The 17,489-nt window shown below is 38.6% G+C and overlaps 1 protein-coding gene across 2 annotated transcripts; it reads left to right on the forward strand.

Annotated features, from left to right (window-relative positions):
* The first annotated feature begins 1,000 nt into the window (after positions 1-1,000).
* snupn (snurportin 1) lies at positions 1,001-12,322 on the forward strand. 2 transcript variants are annotated; one of them, XM_022204872.2, is made up of 9 exons: positions 1,001-1,578; positions 2,969-3,134; positions 3,949-4,132; positions 4,391-4,495; positions 7,473-7,569; positions 10,252-10,352; positions 10,509-10,586; positions 11,098-11,178; positions 11,302-12,322. In XM_022204872.2, exons 2-9 carry the CDS (start codon positions 2,977-2,979, stop codon positions 11,620-11,622), a joined length of 1,125 nt encoding a protein of 374 aa, XP_022060564.1. In that variant the 5' UTR covers positions 1,001-1,578; positions 2,969-2,976; the 3' UTR covers positions 11,623-12,322. The 2 variants fall into 2 exon arrangements, with proteins under 2 accessions (XP_022060564.1, XP_022060565.1); XM_022204873.2 differs by having other exon boundaries at positions 1,003-1,578; positions 10,255-10,352.
* The last annotated feature ends 5,167 nt before the right edge of the window (positions 12,323-17,489 follow it).

A 17,489-nucleotide genomic window follows, 5' to 3' on the forward strand; every position in this document is an offset into this window, starting at 1 on the left:
AAGGTTTCCCAGCAGAACATTGCATTATAACAAGATGATCAATGTTATTCACTTCACCTGTCAGTGGTCATACTGTTGTGGCTGATCAGTACATGTAGTAGCTGTTCTAATGTATAGGTTACACACATTCTTCACCATAAGATATTTAAATTCAAGATCAGTTAAAAAGATTTGATTCTTATGGGATGATTTTAAAAGATACTGCAATTAAGCAAGTTAATGAAACAAAGCTTTTAGGGATAACAGTTGACAACAAATTATCTTGGTCAAAACACATACAGACAATGTGTGCCAAAATGGGAAGAGTGATTTCTATGATCAGAAGATATGGATATTTCTTGACAACCAAAATAAAAAAAGTGATTGTGCAAGCTCTAATCTGGTCAAACCTCGATTATTGTCTAACTGTATGGTCTAATGGCACCAAAGATGATATTAAAAATTTGCAAATTATACAAAATAGAGCAACACGTTTTGTGCTGCACTGTAATTATTATACTAGCATTCAAAGTATGCATCAAAAATTAAACTGGCTAATGGTTCAGGACAGACTTAAATATTCTCTACTGTGTTTGTGTAGGAAGGTTTTTCTAACAAAAACTCCTCTGACACTCTATCAAAAACTAATGTTAAGCTCTGACATACACTCCTATCCAACCAGACATGCCTTTGGAAACAAATTTACTTTACCTAAAATTACAAACAACTATATAAAAAGAACCTTTGCTTGGAGAGGTATGAAAGAATGGAATTTACTTCCTAAAGAAATTACATCAATTGGAAATGATTTAAAATTCAAAAGTGCATTGAAAAAGTTTCTTTCTGTAATGTAAATCCCCATCTCTGTGTTGAATGTTGAATACATGCCTGAATGAGAACTGTTGTTATCTGCTATTGTTATATTCAGAACCGGTAATTTATGTCATTTTATGATGACACTTTATGTCTATTTAAATTACAGTATGATTTAAATGTGAAATATTTTATTGTTTGATTGATTGATTGATTTAAATGTGAAATATTTTATTGATTGAGTGATTGTATTTTTAGAATTGTATTTCATTGTAATCTTTTAGGACCCCAGGAACTATAGCTGCAGCTTATGCTGTCGCTAATGGGGAGCCAAATAAATAAAATAAAATAAATTTCTTACAAGTGCAGTTAAGAGTTCATTATTTCCAAGGTAATACAGAAAACCAACAAAAATAAGAATGGAAGTGATAGAAAGTGCTTAAAAAGTGGTCGAAAAGTACATACTGGAGGAGCCTTGATGTCCTCCTTTAAAGTGCTGTATTTTACTAGATTTTTATTTAACAGTGTCCCTACTATATTGTATGGGTGAGAAATGCACTTGCTTCACTGCATATATATTTAATTGTTTTTTTCTGGGGTACTTTTGAGGTATTGGTTTAACAAAACTGGTGCGACACAGACTACAGTATTTCTATGTGCAGAAGTTGCTGTGATAAACTCCGGGTTAGTTTTTTGCCGCTGGTTGGCCAACCTAAAGCCTCCGCAGGCAGACGAAAAGATGACAGCGTGACGTTGGAGCAGCAGCAGCCTCCCCGAGTCTTCGAGGTATCTGTTTATGCTAACTGGTGCTAATAGCTAATGTCTCTCCTAGTTTACTGTCTAGTGTTTGATCTGTATAGCTTCTTGGGCATGAAAACAATAGCATAAGGGTCCACAGTGAGGGTTGCTAGCTGCTCGCCTGCCCGCTCTATGCTAGCAGGTTTAGCACGATGCTATGCTAGCTGCTAAGACATGTGAGCTGCTACGTGTAGGTTGTAACGTCAGAGTCCCCCAGTTTTTACCATGGAGTAGCACGCAGTTAGTTCCAATTTAAATGAGGGCTTAATCACCTGTTTGAGAAGGTGTTGTCTTTCGTTTGTATTATTGTTACACGTTCGAAGTGTAGCTTACATTGACAAAAATGCTGTGTCAAAACCTTACATCTTGTCCTCATGCTAATTCAGGGTGTAACTTACGTAAAAGTGAAACTTTACTAACTGTAGCTCCCACTACTTTTTATTGTTTATATGTTTGAGTTCCATTCTACTTAATTTCAGCATTTGTTTTTGTAGAGTTGTCTTTAATGTTGAAACGATGTCTTGTTTACTTCATATTGTGATAGTCTTTTGGTTTCTGAAAGTGCTCATTAGATAAAAAATGCTGTTAACTCTAATATCCCTGTTGTGTTTTCCTTACATGAGATTACAGTTTTCCTGTCACGAAACACATAAACGCAATTTCTAGTGTGCAGACAGGAACAAACTGTGAACCAAATCGGATGCTAGCTATGAGTAGAAACTTGTATCTGGCAATATTATGAAGATGTAGTGAGGATGGCTGCAATTAAAGATTATTTCCATTGTAAATTCTTGATTAACCAAATTGTTGTTGGGTATTTTAATGACAGAAAGTTAAGAAAAATGTGGATCAGGGTTTCACGAAGCCCAACATAACAAATGTCTTGTGTTGTCAACAATCCAAAGATATTCAGTTTACTGTCAAAAAGGAGAAGAGAAGCCAGAAAATATTTAATACTCCTGTTAATTACACATACTTGTCTGCACACTTTTATATTTCTTGTGTGAACACACACACAGAAACATGAAAATGCAAATGTCAAGAAGCTGTAAGCAGGAAAAAGACTGACCTGCCATAATGCAGAAGATGTCTGCTGTAAATGACGATGCAACTTTGCCTCAGAAGCACAAAAGACTTAACTGCAACGTCACTAAAACACAACTGTCACTATTTTAGTGTAATAGCCTACTTGTGTTGTATATCTTGCATGCCATTTTTTACAAGTGTTTTACAGACAGAATTAGATCAGTCCTTCAAGCTGCTCCCCAAAAATTAACGATCTGTGGCACAAGTTGTTTTCATGTCTGGCTTGCTTGTAGTAGTTATTCTCAAATTTAGGAACACCTTTCCTTATCATCACTGGTGTATTGATTTCTAGTTTCCCCCATGGATGACCTTACCCAAGCACTCTCGGCCAGCTTTGCTGTGTCCAAGGAGCCCAACAGTACCGCCAGCCCACACCCACGGCTGGCTCAGTACAAGAGCAAGTACAGTGTGCTGGAGCAGAGTGAGCGACGACGGCGATTTCTTGACCTGCAGAAAAGGTAAATGCTTTCACCATTTAGCATTCTGTCAGTTCAAATGACATGGACAAATGTGCATTTATAACCATAATCATAATTTGTTCATTTGGAATCTAAGATAAGATCATGAATTTCTATCCCGTATGTCCATCAGACAACATTAACAAGTTTTCACCAGTAAAGACATAATGCTAAATTCTCTATTTTTCCCTCATGGTTCAGGTCGTTCATCTGCATTGCCCTATTTACATCTGCACACTTACAAGTTACACACTTGTATATTAAATAATAATGCTCAGTTCTGCACAACTGTCAAACATGGCTGTCACCAGCCTGGACTCGATTAGTTCATTTAAAATTGCAGCTGAATGAATGAATAAATGAATGTTTTTATTTCGGACATGCCACAAAAACAATTTAAAAAATTCAAAACAACAACAAAATAAAATATAACAAAACAAGCAAACATCACAAAACAAAGTAAAAATAATAGCCCAACATATCTGAAAAGCAGTCGGATGAAGCATAAGCTAATTTCCTCCTACCCCTTCTCCATCTCGACCATCAGTCACTCTGTATCCCATTCCCATAGTTATTTATGCATATAAATAACAACAAATATTCAATACTCTGTGATATACCCATGTCAAAGCCTCTCCTCCTTCCTGTACCTTGTGAAAACCATATTTTTGTGCTGCTTTTTAAACTGGGTCATGCTTGGATTGACTGATTTTATTTCAGGTGATTCAATTACACAGATGTTGTTATTGGAAATAATCCCACAGCAAAAGTTCCTGAATACGTCTTTTTTTGTTGTTGTTGTTGCTCATCTCAGTAAAAGGTTGAATTATGTCAACCATGCTCGGCGTCTGGCTGATGGGGACTGGGCGGGGGCAGACAGCGACGGGGAGGAAGACATGGAGAAGCAGGAGGAGGGGGAACGGGAGCAAGATGGCAACGCAGAAGAGGAGGGGATGGAGATTGAGAGGAGGAAGCTGCCTAAACATTACGCAAACCAGGTCAGCGTTTGATGTTTTCTTACCCAGAGAGATTACTCTCATTCCTGTGTGATGGACAGCACATTGTGCTTTCAGTTTAATTCTCAACTCTGCCAGCAGAGGGCACATGAGTTCTACAGTTACAGCTCTGTTCTCTGACATAAGACCTTGTGATAAATAACACTGTTTTCTGTATTTCTATTATCATGCATTCACTCTTGCATGCAGTGTTGATGGATACGAAATGTTTAGTTAAACAATATTCCTGTTTCACTGTAGCTCATGCTGTCAGAGTGGCTGGTGGATGTACCATCAGAACTGGACACTGATTGGCTGATGGTGGTCTGTCCTGTGGGGAAAAGGTCACTCATCGTTGCCTCCAAGGTATTAAACTGTCACTACTGTTCTTTTCTTTACCAAATCGTTCCTTGTGGTGAATTTCAGAATCCATTAGTTTAGAAGCAGCACATTCAGAATTCACATTTACAGTCAGAATTCACAATGATGACTAACGCACCACGAGCACTTTCTCACTGAATTCTGAATTGGTTCCATCTTTTGGCTTTGTGAGGTGACGTCTTCCAACCCTAGTCAAAAGTCAATTAACAGCTGCAAGCAGGACTTCCTGTCATTTTATTGCAGCAGTATTGAATTAATATTTTAAGAGAATTCATTCTTAGCTTAGTGCTTGTAAATTAAACTCGACTTTCCCGGTATTCGTGAGGATGATGTGAGTTGTGCCTGTGATTAAGACGAGCCACCTTGTCTGAACAACTGTGCGCAACATTAATAATGTGGGCGAATGCTTAGGGAGGATTTCTTTGGACCAGTGATGGAGAAAGCAGTGAGTCATTAGATGAGATTGCTTCCATGCTTGTAAAGAAGAAGTACACCAATGTGTTGGTTTTTGTAATATTGTGGCCATGTTGTGTATTGTATAAAATGTAATCAAATATTTGTTCTGTAATTTTCCTGAGCTTTGTTTGTCACAACAACAGTGGACTGATTTTGAGCTCAAGCATCAGAGGTAATCAGTTTGTTGTCACTCACTCAACTACTCAGTCTGCCTGTGCTGTGTTAACAGTTGGAGAGGAAGCAAGAGTTTGAGGGTTTTTTCAGGGAGATAAAAGCCTGAGGTGTTTTCAAATACATTTGGTATCGAAACCTTTACATTATTTCAGTCATGTCCTCTCTGCCTCTCTGCATCTGCTGCGCAGGCCTGATAGCCACAACAGCCAAGCTGTCAGTCCATACTGTAAAAAAGGGCATCACGTGAGTCCTTTACACATCGAAAATGTTCTGAACACGGACCATCTTTGAGTTGTTGGAAACCAAAAACACAAATTTGGCCGTGAAGGTGTCACTGAGAAGACGCAGGTGACCCATCAGTCAATCAAACACATCCCAGACAAATTTGTTTTTCAGCTTTAATGCCCTCTATGAAAAGTTTTAGTGTCATCACCAGTCCCCCGATTTGAAGAAGTGAAATTATCCATCAGTAAGTTCTTATGTAAAAATGCACTTACAGTAGAAGTTTAGAGTTTTTCCATTTTGCTTGCTTCCTGCATTTGTTTTTGTGTTGTTGCCGTAAATGTGAAACAGATGCCTCATTTTACCTCATATTGTGGTTTATTGGTGATGAAAAGGCTTGAAAGTGATTATCAGCATTAGATAATGAATACTGGTAACTCTGGTACAACATTCCTGTGTTGTCTCACTGGCCCCAGACGACAGCACACCAAAGCCTTTGTTGTATTAGTGTCACTGGAACCCCACACCCTGTGATGCAACCATGTATAACATCACAATGACCAGACACCTACAGTCATCTGGTTCCTCATTCATTACTTCAGGGCTTGAGCTCATTGACGGCAAATCTCTAAAACCACAGAGCACAAAATGAGAAGTGAAGATGACCAGATCTGACAGAAGCAACAGATCCTAAACATTCCCTGGGGTAAACTGAGCGAGGAGAGTTTCATCTGTTGGCAAGCGTTCATATGTATTTGTCAGAGTTAGACAATAGGACACTTTTAGGTTTTTCTCTCTCCACAGTTCCTGTGCAGCTCTCTGTCGCGCTGATGCTGCCAGATGTTGGAGGAGTTTAGGAACTGTTGGGACCATGTTCACCAAAACTTTCTCTGATCTCACCTCAGTTTGAGGCTCAATTTTTCCTCACAAACACAGCAATAACCACATTATCTTCTGTTTTGCACATAGAGAGCTTCAAGTAGAACATACACAAACAGGCAGGTGACAGATTAGAAGAACACCAACATATAGTGTGTTAATAAAGTGCTTGGCCACGTCATGACACTAGAACAGCTTCATTGCATCATGAAACTTACCAGAAACTTGACTGGAGGGATGAACATCATTCTTCCAAAAAAATACTTCCTCATTTCATGCTTTCATGGTGGTGGAGAGCACTCAAACATGTCAATTCAAAATCTCACCTGGGTTGAGATCAAATGGCTATGAAGGTCGCAGCACTTCATTCATATTTCTTTTTAAAATTTTTATTCAGTGATCCCTCATGCCCTATACATGGAGTCGTTGTTATTCTGGAAGAGACCACTCCCATTAGGATAGAAATGTTTCATCATGTGATAAAGGTGATCACTCAGAACAGCTTTTCTATTGATTTGCAATGACCTTTTCCTCTAAGGGGATAAGCAGATCCAAACCACAAACCACCAGCTAGCAAAATACCCCCCACAGCAAAACAGTCACCAGATCCCCTGGTTTTCCTATAATTTGTCACCGATATAAGCATGACACATTTCAAATAGAGCTGGTTAGTGATCCATGAGTATTGTTCTTGTACTTTCAGAAGAACTGCGCTATGGAAACTGACTAATGGAGTAATAGAATCATTTCAGCTGTAGTGATGACAGCATTCCCTTTGTTGTCATTTTCTGAATTTTGTGGTTTTAATGACTGATTACAGGGAACAATACATTTCTTCCTGACAGCGTTAGTCATTCCAGTCTTTATTTCATAAGTTTTTGATTCATGTATTGCATCCTATCATTTGAACAATATCTTAACATATAATTTTTTTTTCTGATTTGCTAAACTGTTAACTCAAGACAGCATTTAAAAGTAGGTGTCTATTACTGTCACAATGCCACAAATACACAGCCAGTAGATCACCAACCAAGAAAGAAAGGAAATACAAAGATTCTATAATTCTGTTCTTTTCTAACTTTTTTGTTTTGCAATCAGACATGAATATGTGACAATAAATGCTAAACTCTGTTTTATAATATTTGAATTGACAGTGTTATGGGAAGCATCGAACAAAATAATTGTATTCTCTTCTCTTTTGCATTGTTTCTGGTTTGGATTTCTTCGAAAGGGTTCCACTGCAGCATACACCAAAAGCGGCTATTGTGTAAACCGTTTCCCTTCCCTGCTGCCCGGTGGGAACAGACACAACTCTGCCATGGGAAAAGGTAGGTGGGCCTGTTGTACGTGGAGCTCTGTGGTTCACTATAGTAGGCCGCTCAGGCATTTCAACAACACGAGGAAGTGCTCCACGGTCCGCCCTTTTCACCTGTGAGTTTATTTCATTTCAGCAACATGTAAAGAACTTCCAGCTCAGGTTTCTTAAGTGATATTCTTATACAAAGATTTTTTTACCTCCTAATCTCCAACTACCTGTTTCTAGGACTGTCATTACAAACTTTCACAGCAGAGCAAAAGTTTGTTTAGATGCAGAACTTCATTTTCAATTCTCGTGAAGATACCAGAGTTTTTAAAGGTACTAAGTAAGAATTCTGCTGGGTAAGCATGTAAAAAAAAAAAGTTATGACAAAAAATGAAGCTATTCCCATTGGCTGGAAGATGTAGCCTTTAAAACTATTATCCATTACAGTGATTTCAGTGAACATTTTGAACGGTTTATACCCAGAATACATCTGTGATATGTTCAGAGAATAGAAACCTAGCAGGGCTCTTATATCCAAGCACACAGGTCAGCAAAGAGTATAGTAGTGCTGAAACAGGCAGGAGAGGAGAGTTTGCTGTTTTCTCTCATGTATTTTAAAAATCCTCTGAATTCAAACTACACTGTGAAAATTGTTGGTACCAGTAGGGCTGTCCTGGGCATGAACTCTATGCCGGTGCATAATGTTAACGCCCCGTGTTGCTGGTTGGCTGGAATCATGTTGAGTTGATCAGCCCAAGCTGGTTTGATTTTGTTTTTTTTCCATTTACCGAGTCAGGGCTGTGTACAAATACTTGACTTTTTTCAGTGTGCACAGAATCGTCAGCTAGTGGACTGTGTGTGAGGATATTTGCTAAATTTGACAGAAAGTTATTGAATTAGATTTGCCGACTCGACTTTTGAGGTCAGTTTGCACTACTTTGTTCTAAAGTCCTGTTATTGCTTTGTTTTTAAGTCAGTAATTATTGAGATTTACACACGTGGACAAAATTGTTGGTACCCCTCAGTTAAAGAAGGAAAAACCCACAATTCTCACTGAAATCACTTGAAACTCACAAAAGTAACAATAAATAAAAATTGATTGAAAATTAAATAATCAAAAACAGCCATTACTTTTGAATTGTTGATTAACGTAATTATTTTAAAAAACAAACTAATGAAACAGGCCTGGACAAAAATGATGGTACCTCTATAAAAGATTGAAAACTATTTGACCAGAGTGACATGATTAACTCAGGTGTGTCATTTAATTGACATCACAGGTGTTTCCAAACTCATAATCAGTCAGTCTGCCTATTTAAAGGGAGACAAGTAGTCACCCTGCTGTTTGGTGAAAAGGTGTGTACCACACTGAACATGGACAACAGAAAGCGAAGGAGAGAATTGTCCCAGGACATCCGAAAAAAAATGATAGACAAACATCTTAAAGGTAAAGGCTATAAGACCATCTCTAAACAGCTTGAAGTTCCTGTGACAACAGTGGCTCATATTATTCAGAAGTTCAAGACCCACGGGACAGTAGCCAACCTCCCTGGACGTGGCCGCAAGAGGAAAATTGATGACAAATTGAAGAGACGGATCGTTGGAATTGTATCCAAAGAGCCCAGAGCAACCTCCAAAGAAATTAAAGGTGAACTCCAAGGCCAAGGTACATCAGTGTCAGATCGCACCATTCGTCGTTGTTTGAGCCAAAGTGGACTTCATGGGAGACGACCAAGGAGGACACCACTGCTGAAAAAAACTCATAAAAAAGCGAGAGTGGAATTTGCAAAAATGCATGTTGACAAGCCACAAAGCTTCTGGGAGAATGTCCTTTGGACAGATGAGACCAAACTGGAGCTTTTTGGTAAGGCACATCAACTCTATGTTCATAGACTCAAAAACCAAGCATACGAAGAAAAGAACACTGTCCCTACGGTGAAACATGGAGGAGGCTCAGTAATGTTTTGGGGCTGCTTTGCTGCATCTGGCACAGGGTGTCTTGAAAGTGTGCAAGGTAAGATGAAATCTGAAGACTATCAAGGCATTCTGGAGAGAAATGTGCTGCCTAGTGTCAGAAAGCTTGGTCTCAGTCGCAGGTCATGGGTCTTCCAACAGGACAACCATCCAAAACACACAGCCAAAAACACCCAAGAATGGCTCAGAGAAAAGCGTAGGACTATTCTAAAGTGGCCTTCTATGAGCCCAGATCTGAATCCCATTGAACATATGTGGAAGGAGCTGAAACATGCCATTTGGAGAAGACACCCATCAAACCTGAGACAACTGGAGCTGTTTGCTCATGAGGAGTGGGCCAAAATACCTGTTGACAGCTGCAGAACGCTCATTGACAAATACAGAAATCGTTTAATTGCAGTGATTGCCTCAAAAGGTTGTGCAACAAAATATTAAGTTATGGGTACCATCATTTTTGTCCAGCCCTATTTCATTAGTTTGTTTTTTTTAATAATTATGTTAATCAACAATTCAAAAGTGATGGCTGATTTTGATTATTTAATTTTCAATAAATTTTTATTTATTGTTACTTTTGTGAGTTTCAAGTGATTTCAGTGAGAATTGTGGGTTTTTCCTTCTTTAACTGAGGGGTACCAACAATTTTGTCCACGTGTGTAAGTAATTCTAAATGAATAGTATACTAGCTTAAATACACTAACTGAAACTGTTCTTTTTCTTTTCAATGTGCTTCAAGCAGACTACACGATCCTGGACTGCATTTACAGTGAGGTGGACAGAACGTACTACATCCTGGACGTCATGTGCTGGAGAGGCCACCCGGTCTACGACTGCCCAGTAAGATTGGCTTCCAATCCTCCAGGAATGCTTGTCTAATTGCTTAAGTAGAAGAGTCTGGGACACAGATGTGTTTCTTTGCCACGTTGCCCATCTCAGTGGCTCAAAATTCAAAAAGGAGTTTTTTGTTTACAGTGCTTGTTTTCTCATCAACAGACCGAGTTCCGTTTCTACTGGCTCCAATCCAAAGTCCAGGAGACAGACGGCCTATCAGAGATCGCTAAACGTAACCCTGTGTGTACCAGCACCACAAACTGTTTTCCCTTCATAGCCCAGTTTTCATCCCAAATGTTCAGATCTCAGTGTTGTTACTTGCAACACTGCAACATGTTTACTTAGCCTTAGGTTTTCTGACTTTTGTTTACTGTGCTTCCTGTCTTTCTGACCCCTATTTTTACATGTAGGATAAACAAAATCCAGGCCTTATGCCCAGATCTCCATGGGCTGAAAAGAGACAAAGGAAAATTAGTCTCCAGTTGCAGTCTTCTGTAGTAATTGTGCTCTAAAGTGATTATTACACACAAATCTTAAAGATTATGGAGCTTTGCAGAAGCTTGGGTGAACTTTGAGTTCAAGTTCCACCTATTAATCTTCGAGATTTGTGTGTTACAGTCCAGTAGGAGCTAAATCATGCTCAGCCCCTGTTGGGCAAACTCATCACTGGAAAGCAATTTCTCACATTTGACAAGACAAATTGTGTATGGAAGTCACAACATGGTGCTCTGGTTTTGTTTTGGTCAAACAGTTCCGGTTTGTGAGTCTCCAAAGCACAGAATGCACAGCGGAATTGATTCAGAAGTCCTTGGCAGCAGAGTACAGCTTCAGCGTGAGTTAAAAAGTTCAACCCTTAATCTATACATATTCATTATTTTTATCAGATACAGAAGAAAGAATATATTTTGGGTTTCTCATCAAACTGAGTCCTTTACATGTGATTTTCTGGCTGCAGGTGGACGGCCTCCTCTTTTACCACCGGCAGACCCACTACACCCCCGGTAGCACCCCTCTGGTTGGCTGGCTTCGCCCCTACATGGTCACAGACATCCTGGGCATAGAGGTTCCTGTGGGACCCCTCACCACCAAGCCGGAGTACGCCAGCCACCAGCTGCAGCAGATCCTAGAACACAAAAAACCATCCAGTGAAATCCGCCCGGCCAACCGCAGCGGCGGCTACGAGCTAGAGTACCTGTCCACCCCGAGCCGGGACAGTGAGGACACTCTGAACTTTTTAAATCAGAAACCAATAAAAGAAGCGCACATGGAGGTTTGAGTGGGAGGCTAAACGAGATGCAAATTGTTAAGTCAGTGTTTCTGTGTGGTGGCGGCCCACATATGGTTCTTTAGAATGTCTGCTGAATGGTTCTGCAGATCTGACCAATTGCAAAGCATGGCTAATTCTAATCCAGCACTGCTCTGGACGCCGTCAGAGTGCAGATTAGTAGAGCAAAGCTGGAGCATCACACGTTATTTACATGCTGTACCTGCTGCAAAACCTTGAACACCTAGATTTTTTGGGAATAACTGCACAGTGTTTTGCCATTCTAATTACTATTTCAGTCTGTAGTGCATATATCGAACACAAAGGAATCTCAAAAAAATAAATGAAAGGTGTCTTATGTGAGACATGCTGTGCAAAATGCAGGACAGTAAAGTTTGTGGTTTAGTGTCATTTTGCTGCGCTGCAAGATTTGCACTTTGGGAAGATCTTGCATAAGAAACATCTCATTCTTGCTGCTGGCAGGCGTTTGCAGGTTTTCTACAGTTATTGTTGCCTTCTAACTGAAAAGTACTGACGTTTTGAAAAGATCGTGAGTTTGAGCAGCAATAATGGAGAGTGTTAAGGAAGGTTTAAGGCTTACTGGTCAGTCTGAGAGTCACAACGTGGAGTTTTACAATTTAATGTTCAGTTATAAATTGCTTAGATAATGTTTTAAAGTGTATGTTTCTAAATAAATGTTTTTTTATTGGTCTACTGTCTGTCCATTATGTTTCCTGAAATTGCTGAATTCCTGGAGTTACACTAAAAAAAGCTGCAGAATTTTAGCATAAATTTGATCTTTTTAAAGAGACATTGAATATAGGAATTTTTTTTTTATTTAAGACTTCAAGAAAAGCAAGATTGCTTGTTTCTGGATCTAGTTTTTACCCCAAACAAAAATATTTACATATATACACTGTTAACATAATTGCACAAGGGTTTTCTAATATCAGTTAGTCTTTCAACACCATTAGCTAACACAATGCAGCATTAGAACATAGAAGTGATGGTTACTGGAAATGTTCCTCTGTACCCCATGTAGGTGTTCCATTAAAAATCATCCGTTTCCAGCTAGAATAGTCATTTACTACACTAACAACGTCTACACTGTATTTCTGATTAATTTAATGTTCTCTTCATTGGAAAAAAACAGCTTTTCTTTCAAAAACAAGGACATTTGTAAGTGACCCCAAACTTTGAAACAGTAGTGTATATATGTATATATTCATTTTAGGGAATGAAAATCTAATTTTAGCCAGGGTTCTGTCATAAAGTGATGATTAATGTTTATAAAAATTAAACTCTCAAAGTTACAGAAATTATATAACCAATTAAAGAATTAAACCAATTAAAAATGCTTTGAATTTAAAAGCCCTCTGCAGACACCCCAGATTTGATTGTAAATGTTCTATCAATGTAACTGCAAGCAGCTGATGTTCCAGTGTATGGTAAGATATGACTCACAGTAATGATACCACTCATCAGCAGAATTCATGAGCATGTCCTCCTCTCTGCGTTGAGCTCACTGTGCCATTTGCGTAACTGACGAGCTGGGCGGAAAGTGTCGACAGGAAAAGACGTGAAAGTGTCTGGCGGGCTTGTGAATTTAGTTTCAGCAACCTGTTCCAGCACATCCTCTGAGAAACAACACCGGAGATCATAGCCTCAGGTTACCAGAACTTGGCTGGCTGAAGAAGTGTCTTAGGGAGGATCCCTTTTTGCCTTTTGTTCAAAAAACTACACTGTAGTAACACTTTCTGATTATCATTATTTATATTTGCCAGATAATTTAGTAATATAACTTTAGAATAGCTTAATACTATTTAAGTTTTGTCGTTTAACGGAGACAGACAAAAATATTAGTTATTTTGAGCTAAGCTAGCAACATGGCATTGGTTCAGAATGGAATGTTACCAGAACTGCCGGAATGACTGACCTTAAGACATGCATGATCCTAAATAATGGTCCCTTATGACTTAGATGGTCACCTGACCAGTCTGTGTCTTCTCTCTGTACCTTACTGCGGGTATTTCTGGCTCTGCAGCTACACAGGTCTGATCTGCAGCTATTAGTCCCACCAGTCTGTCCATTGTTTGTGATTTCCAGTTTGTTGTCTGTTTGGCTCTGCTTTCCTTTTCTCTCTCCACATTACCTTAACCCCAAACTGTTGAAGCAGATAGCTGCCGTTCCTGAGCCTGGTTCTACTGGAGGTCTCGTCCTTTCTACTGGTGCAAATATGCTGCTCACAGGAAATCTTTGGATTTTCATGTAAAATTTTGTAGGGTCTTAACTTTAGTTTCTAAACTGCTCAGATAATTTGCTCCTAATCTTAACATTTAAGTTAGTCAGGCTAATTTTTTATTATAACAACATTGCAGGGTCTTAACTTAGGTATATATTTTGTTCATATAAATTTGTATTTTTTAGAATATTGTAGGGTTTTAACCATAACATTTAATTTGCTCAGGTGAATAAACACAATAAATAATACTATGGTCTTCACCTTAATGTTTAAACTTTTAATATTTTGCACTTTGGCTCAATGCTTAACTTAGCTTTACCTCTACTCTTCATATTTTGGTTAAAATGCCTCAAATACGATTTGTGAAAGACACCCATAGTGCCCTCATGATGAACTACAATCATTTAACTTTTTATTTTGTGCCGTCATTGAACAGAAAATTGACCAGTTTTTATTTACAGTGAAATACTTAGGCCTCTATTCTCTGCTTTGTATTTAGTGCTAATTAACAAAGCAAGCTAATATGCTTAGCTAAAATGGTGAGAATAACCTGTTAAACAACTCAACGTTAAAACTGAAGATTGTTAGCATACGAACGTTAGCATTAGTGCTATTTGAAAGCACAACTTCAAAAAATATGAATTTTAGATTTATTTCATCGGTTGAAGACTTGGAGGTGTATTTTATCTCCTACTTATAGATGACAAGTCATGACCACATTTTAGGGTATCAATGGAGTTTTAAATTTTAAACCAGCTAAAAGGAGTCAATGCTAGCACTTGTTTTTTAAGACATCAACAGCACCTTACAGTAGAAAACTGCCTTCACCTCTCGCAACCTGAGCCGACCCACTTGCAGTTAAAAAACATGCCGTGCCTGGTGCTGGAGCCAATATTCACTTTTTCTGCACTGGAAAAAAAAAAGCTGCATATTTTCTCCTCATCTTGCTCTTAAGATGGTATCACTATTACTCTCACCACCTACACAGAACATTAACAGGTGAAAATAACATGTTGAAACCCTTCTGTGGAGATAACCAATTCTGGGAAACGTAGGAGATGACTGACTGAACTGGAGGAAGGTGCACAACGCAACTGCAGGAAATTCACTGCACCTCAATTACAATATCTCATCACGCGATAAGTCCTGGAAAGCAGCATAGAACACAACGGCAACAGCTTTTGTAATGTGCTTTTTGGTGAGAATTTACTTGTACTTCATTGTACCTAATGATATAATATTATGCATGTTATAACCACACACTGTATAGATGTGGCTTGTGATGAATCACGTCTAAAGTAGTTGAATTTCTTGTGGACAATGCTCCAGAAAACAACATGAGTTTCCACATTGTGTTCAGAATTAATTCCCCACTGTTTCCTTGCATGTGTGGGTAATACAAAAAGTAGTATATGCAAGATTTTAGAAAAAAAAAAGCTTTGAATTTTGTGTGTGTAGTAATTCAGTGCAAATTGACAAAAGCTGTTCATCGAAGACAGTCGGATCTTTCTCCTTTCACATTTAGTCACCTCTGAGCTGAGAGGTTTGTCAAAGAGGGCAAAGTCAGGCGTGTGGTTACTGCAGCAATTCAGCTATGACTCAGCAGCACCGATCACTTTCCAGGAACTGTGCACCTGTCGATTCACAGTTACATTTCTGAGAGCGCTTTGACTCTTCCCACACATGCACTCACACGGCTCTCAATAATCTTTATGAAACCCTTTTCGCAAGGCATCCAAAGACGGAAGCAGATTTGTGTTTCAAACGCAATGTTAATGTCTGAAATATGTTTGGACTAATTAAAAAAAACATTAAAATCATCTCTCAAAACCCACCACATGCAGCATGCTTGGTAGTAAAGATTCACAGTGTTTGCTCAGTTCATTAGAGATTCTTACAAAAATCACATTAAACTCAAGATTTAATGTTTCAGGTCTAGAGTGATTCATGTCAAACACAAAAGACAGCACCCTGGAAGAAACACATTTATTGGAAACTATAAACATCTAACTCTTCCTTCCCGGCTATTACTGACTGGCACAGAGAGTTAAATCAGGCCTTCATCTCGTAAATGTTAGATGCTCTCTAAGACTTTGTTTTGTCAGGGTGCACATTATGTGGGCTGGACTATGGGTTTACCAATCGCATTTTCCCAAAGGACATGATGTCAGCTGGTTGGACAGGAAGTCTATTGTTGTCCACTCCCTTTTCCCTTTGGATTTCAAGCCAGACTTTCTCACGCCTCATTATTTACAGTTTGCCTATTGTGGGATCTATTTTTTAATGGAAAAGAAACAAACATTTCAGTGTACCTATAATTACCCACCTTTCTCTAAAAAAACCCACATAAACAAACAGTTTGCTGATCTTGTTTTGCCTTTTTATCCAGAGGTAGAACATTATCTTCACTAACAGAACTTCAGGAAATCTTTTCAAACTTTTACATTATGTAAGTCTCATTAATACACATAGAAATACAAAATGAGGGCCATCAGTAGCCTTTCGGGAAGTGTAATCTCCTGACTGCACTTAAACTAACCTCCCTGCTGAAATATAACAGCATATTCTTAGGGAGACCTCCAGTGTGTTTGTGGCTCATATTACAGTGATTTTATTGTGCTGTTGGGTATTTTCTCTTTCCTGTGATGTCATGCAATTCCTGTAATGTGTACTGAATTATAACATAGCCTGAGGGATGCATGAGTTGAGAGTGTCACTAATTAAACTACTATTATTGCAACCAGCCATTACGAAAAGGCCTACTGCTATTATTAGTTATTTCCTCTCACTCTATTTCATGTATTAGTGGTGTGCAGTAATAGTTCAGAGAGTGCTGTTCTGATGTGGAGAGATAGCTGATGCAAAGATTAAAAAAAAAAAAAAAGTTGTATCTTAAACAAATTATACAGGCAGAAATCCCACACTTTCAAAAATCTTTCCTATGTGGTTTTCCATAAAAAAATAGCCAAATGGAAATAATGTACACACCCATAAAAACAAGCACAGTCTTCCTCTTTTTAAGACAGAATTTATGAATATCCAATTTTGTTGCAAATGTATTTTCTTTCAAGCTTAACATCTACATGAAAACATCTCCAGCCTATCTGACTATGGTTGGCTTCCAAACTAGCTGCTTTGTCACAATTTTTTTTGTACTCATCTGTCTTAAAATGAGACTTGGAGCAATGATGCAACATTTTGAGACATATTTTCTTTCAGGCAAAAGGTTAAATGAATATACTGACGATACTCTCATATCTAAATTTGAAACTACAGCAGTAGCACCTGGTTAGCGAAGCTTAGCACAAAGAATGGAAACCAAAGGTACCAAATCTGCCTACAAGAACCTCTGCAGCTCAGGAACTACACCTTAAAAAGTTATGTAACTATTTCTCTGTTTGGCCTATAAAACCACAATTTATCCATTTTACAGTTTTATGAGAAAAAACACAAGCAACAACATTATGAGAATTAATTACAGACCTTATGGGCAGCTTTCCTCTGCAGGAACTTGGGGCCGGCGCAAGGTGGCATTTGCATTTATAGGAGCGCCTCCATAATTGGTCCTTTCAGCTTTTCTGTTTCCATTGCGGTGTATGATCTGGAAGCTTTGACTGCAATGTTAACTCAGAGTGCA

The sequence above is a fragment of the Acanthochromis polyacanthus genome, chromosome 8 (assembly GCF_021347895.1).
Source record: "Acanthochromis polyacanthus isolate Apoly-LR-REF ecotype Palm Island chromosome 8, KAUST_Apoly_ChrSc, whole genome shotgun sequence".
NCBI lineage: Eukaryota > Metazoa > Chordata > Actinopteri > Pomacentridae > Acanthochromis > Acanthochromis polyacanthus.

Coding starts and splice junctions, on each gene's coding strand:
- snupn (XM_022204872.2), top strand. CDS start 2,977: ATGGATGACCTTACCCAAGCACTCTCGGCCAGCTTTGCTGTGTCCAAG. Junction 4,496..7,472: donor CACTCATCGTTGCCTCCAAG/GTATTAAACTGT, acceptor TTTCTTCGAAAG/GGTTCCACTGCAGCATACAC. Junction 11,179..11,301: donor CAGCAGAGTACAGCTTCAGC/GTGAGTTAAAAA, acceptor TTCTGGCTGCAG/GTGGACGGCCTCCTCTTTTA.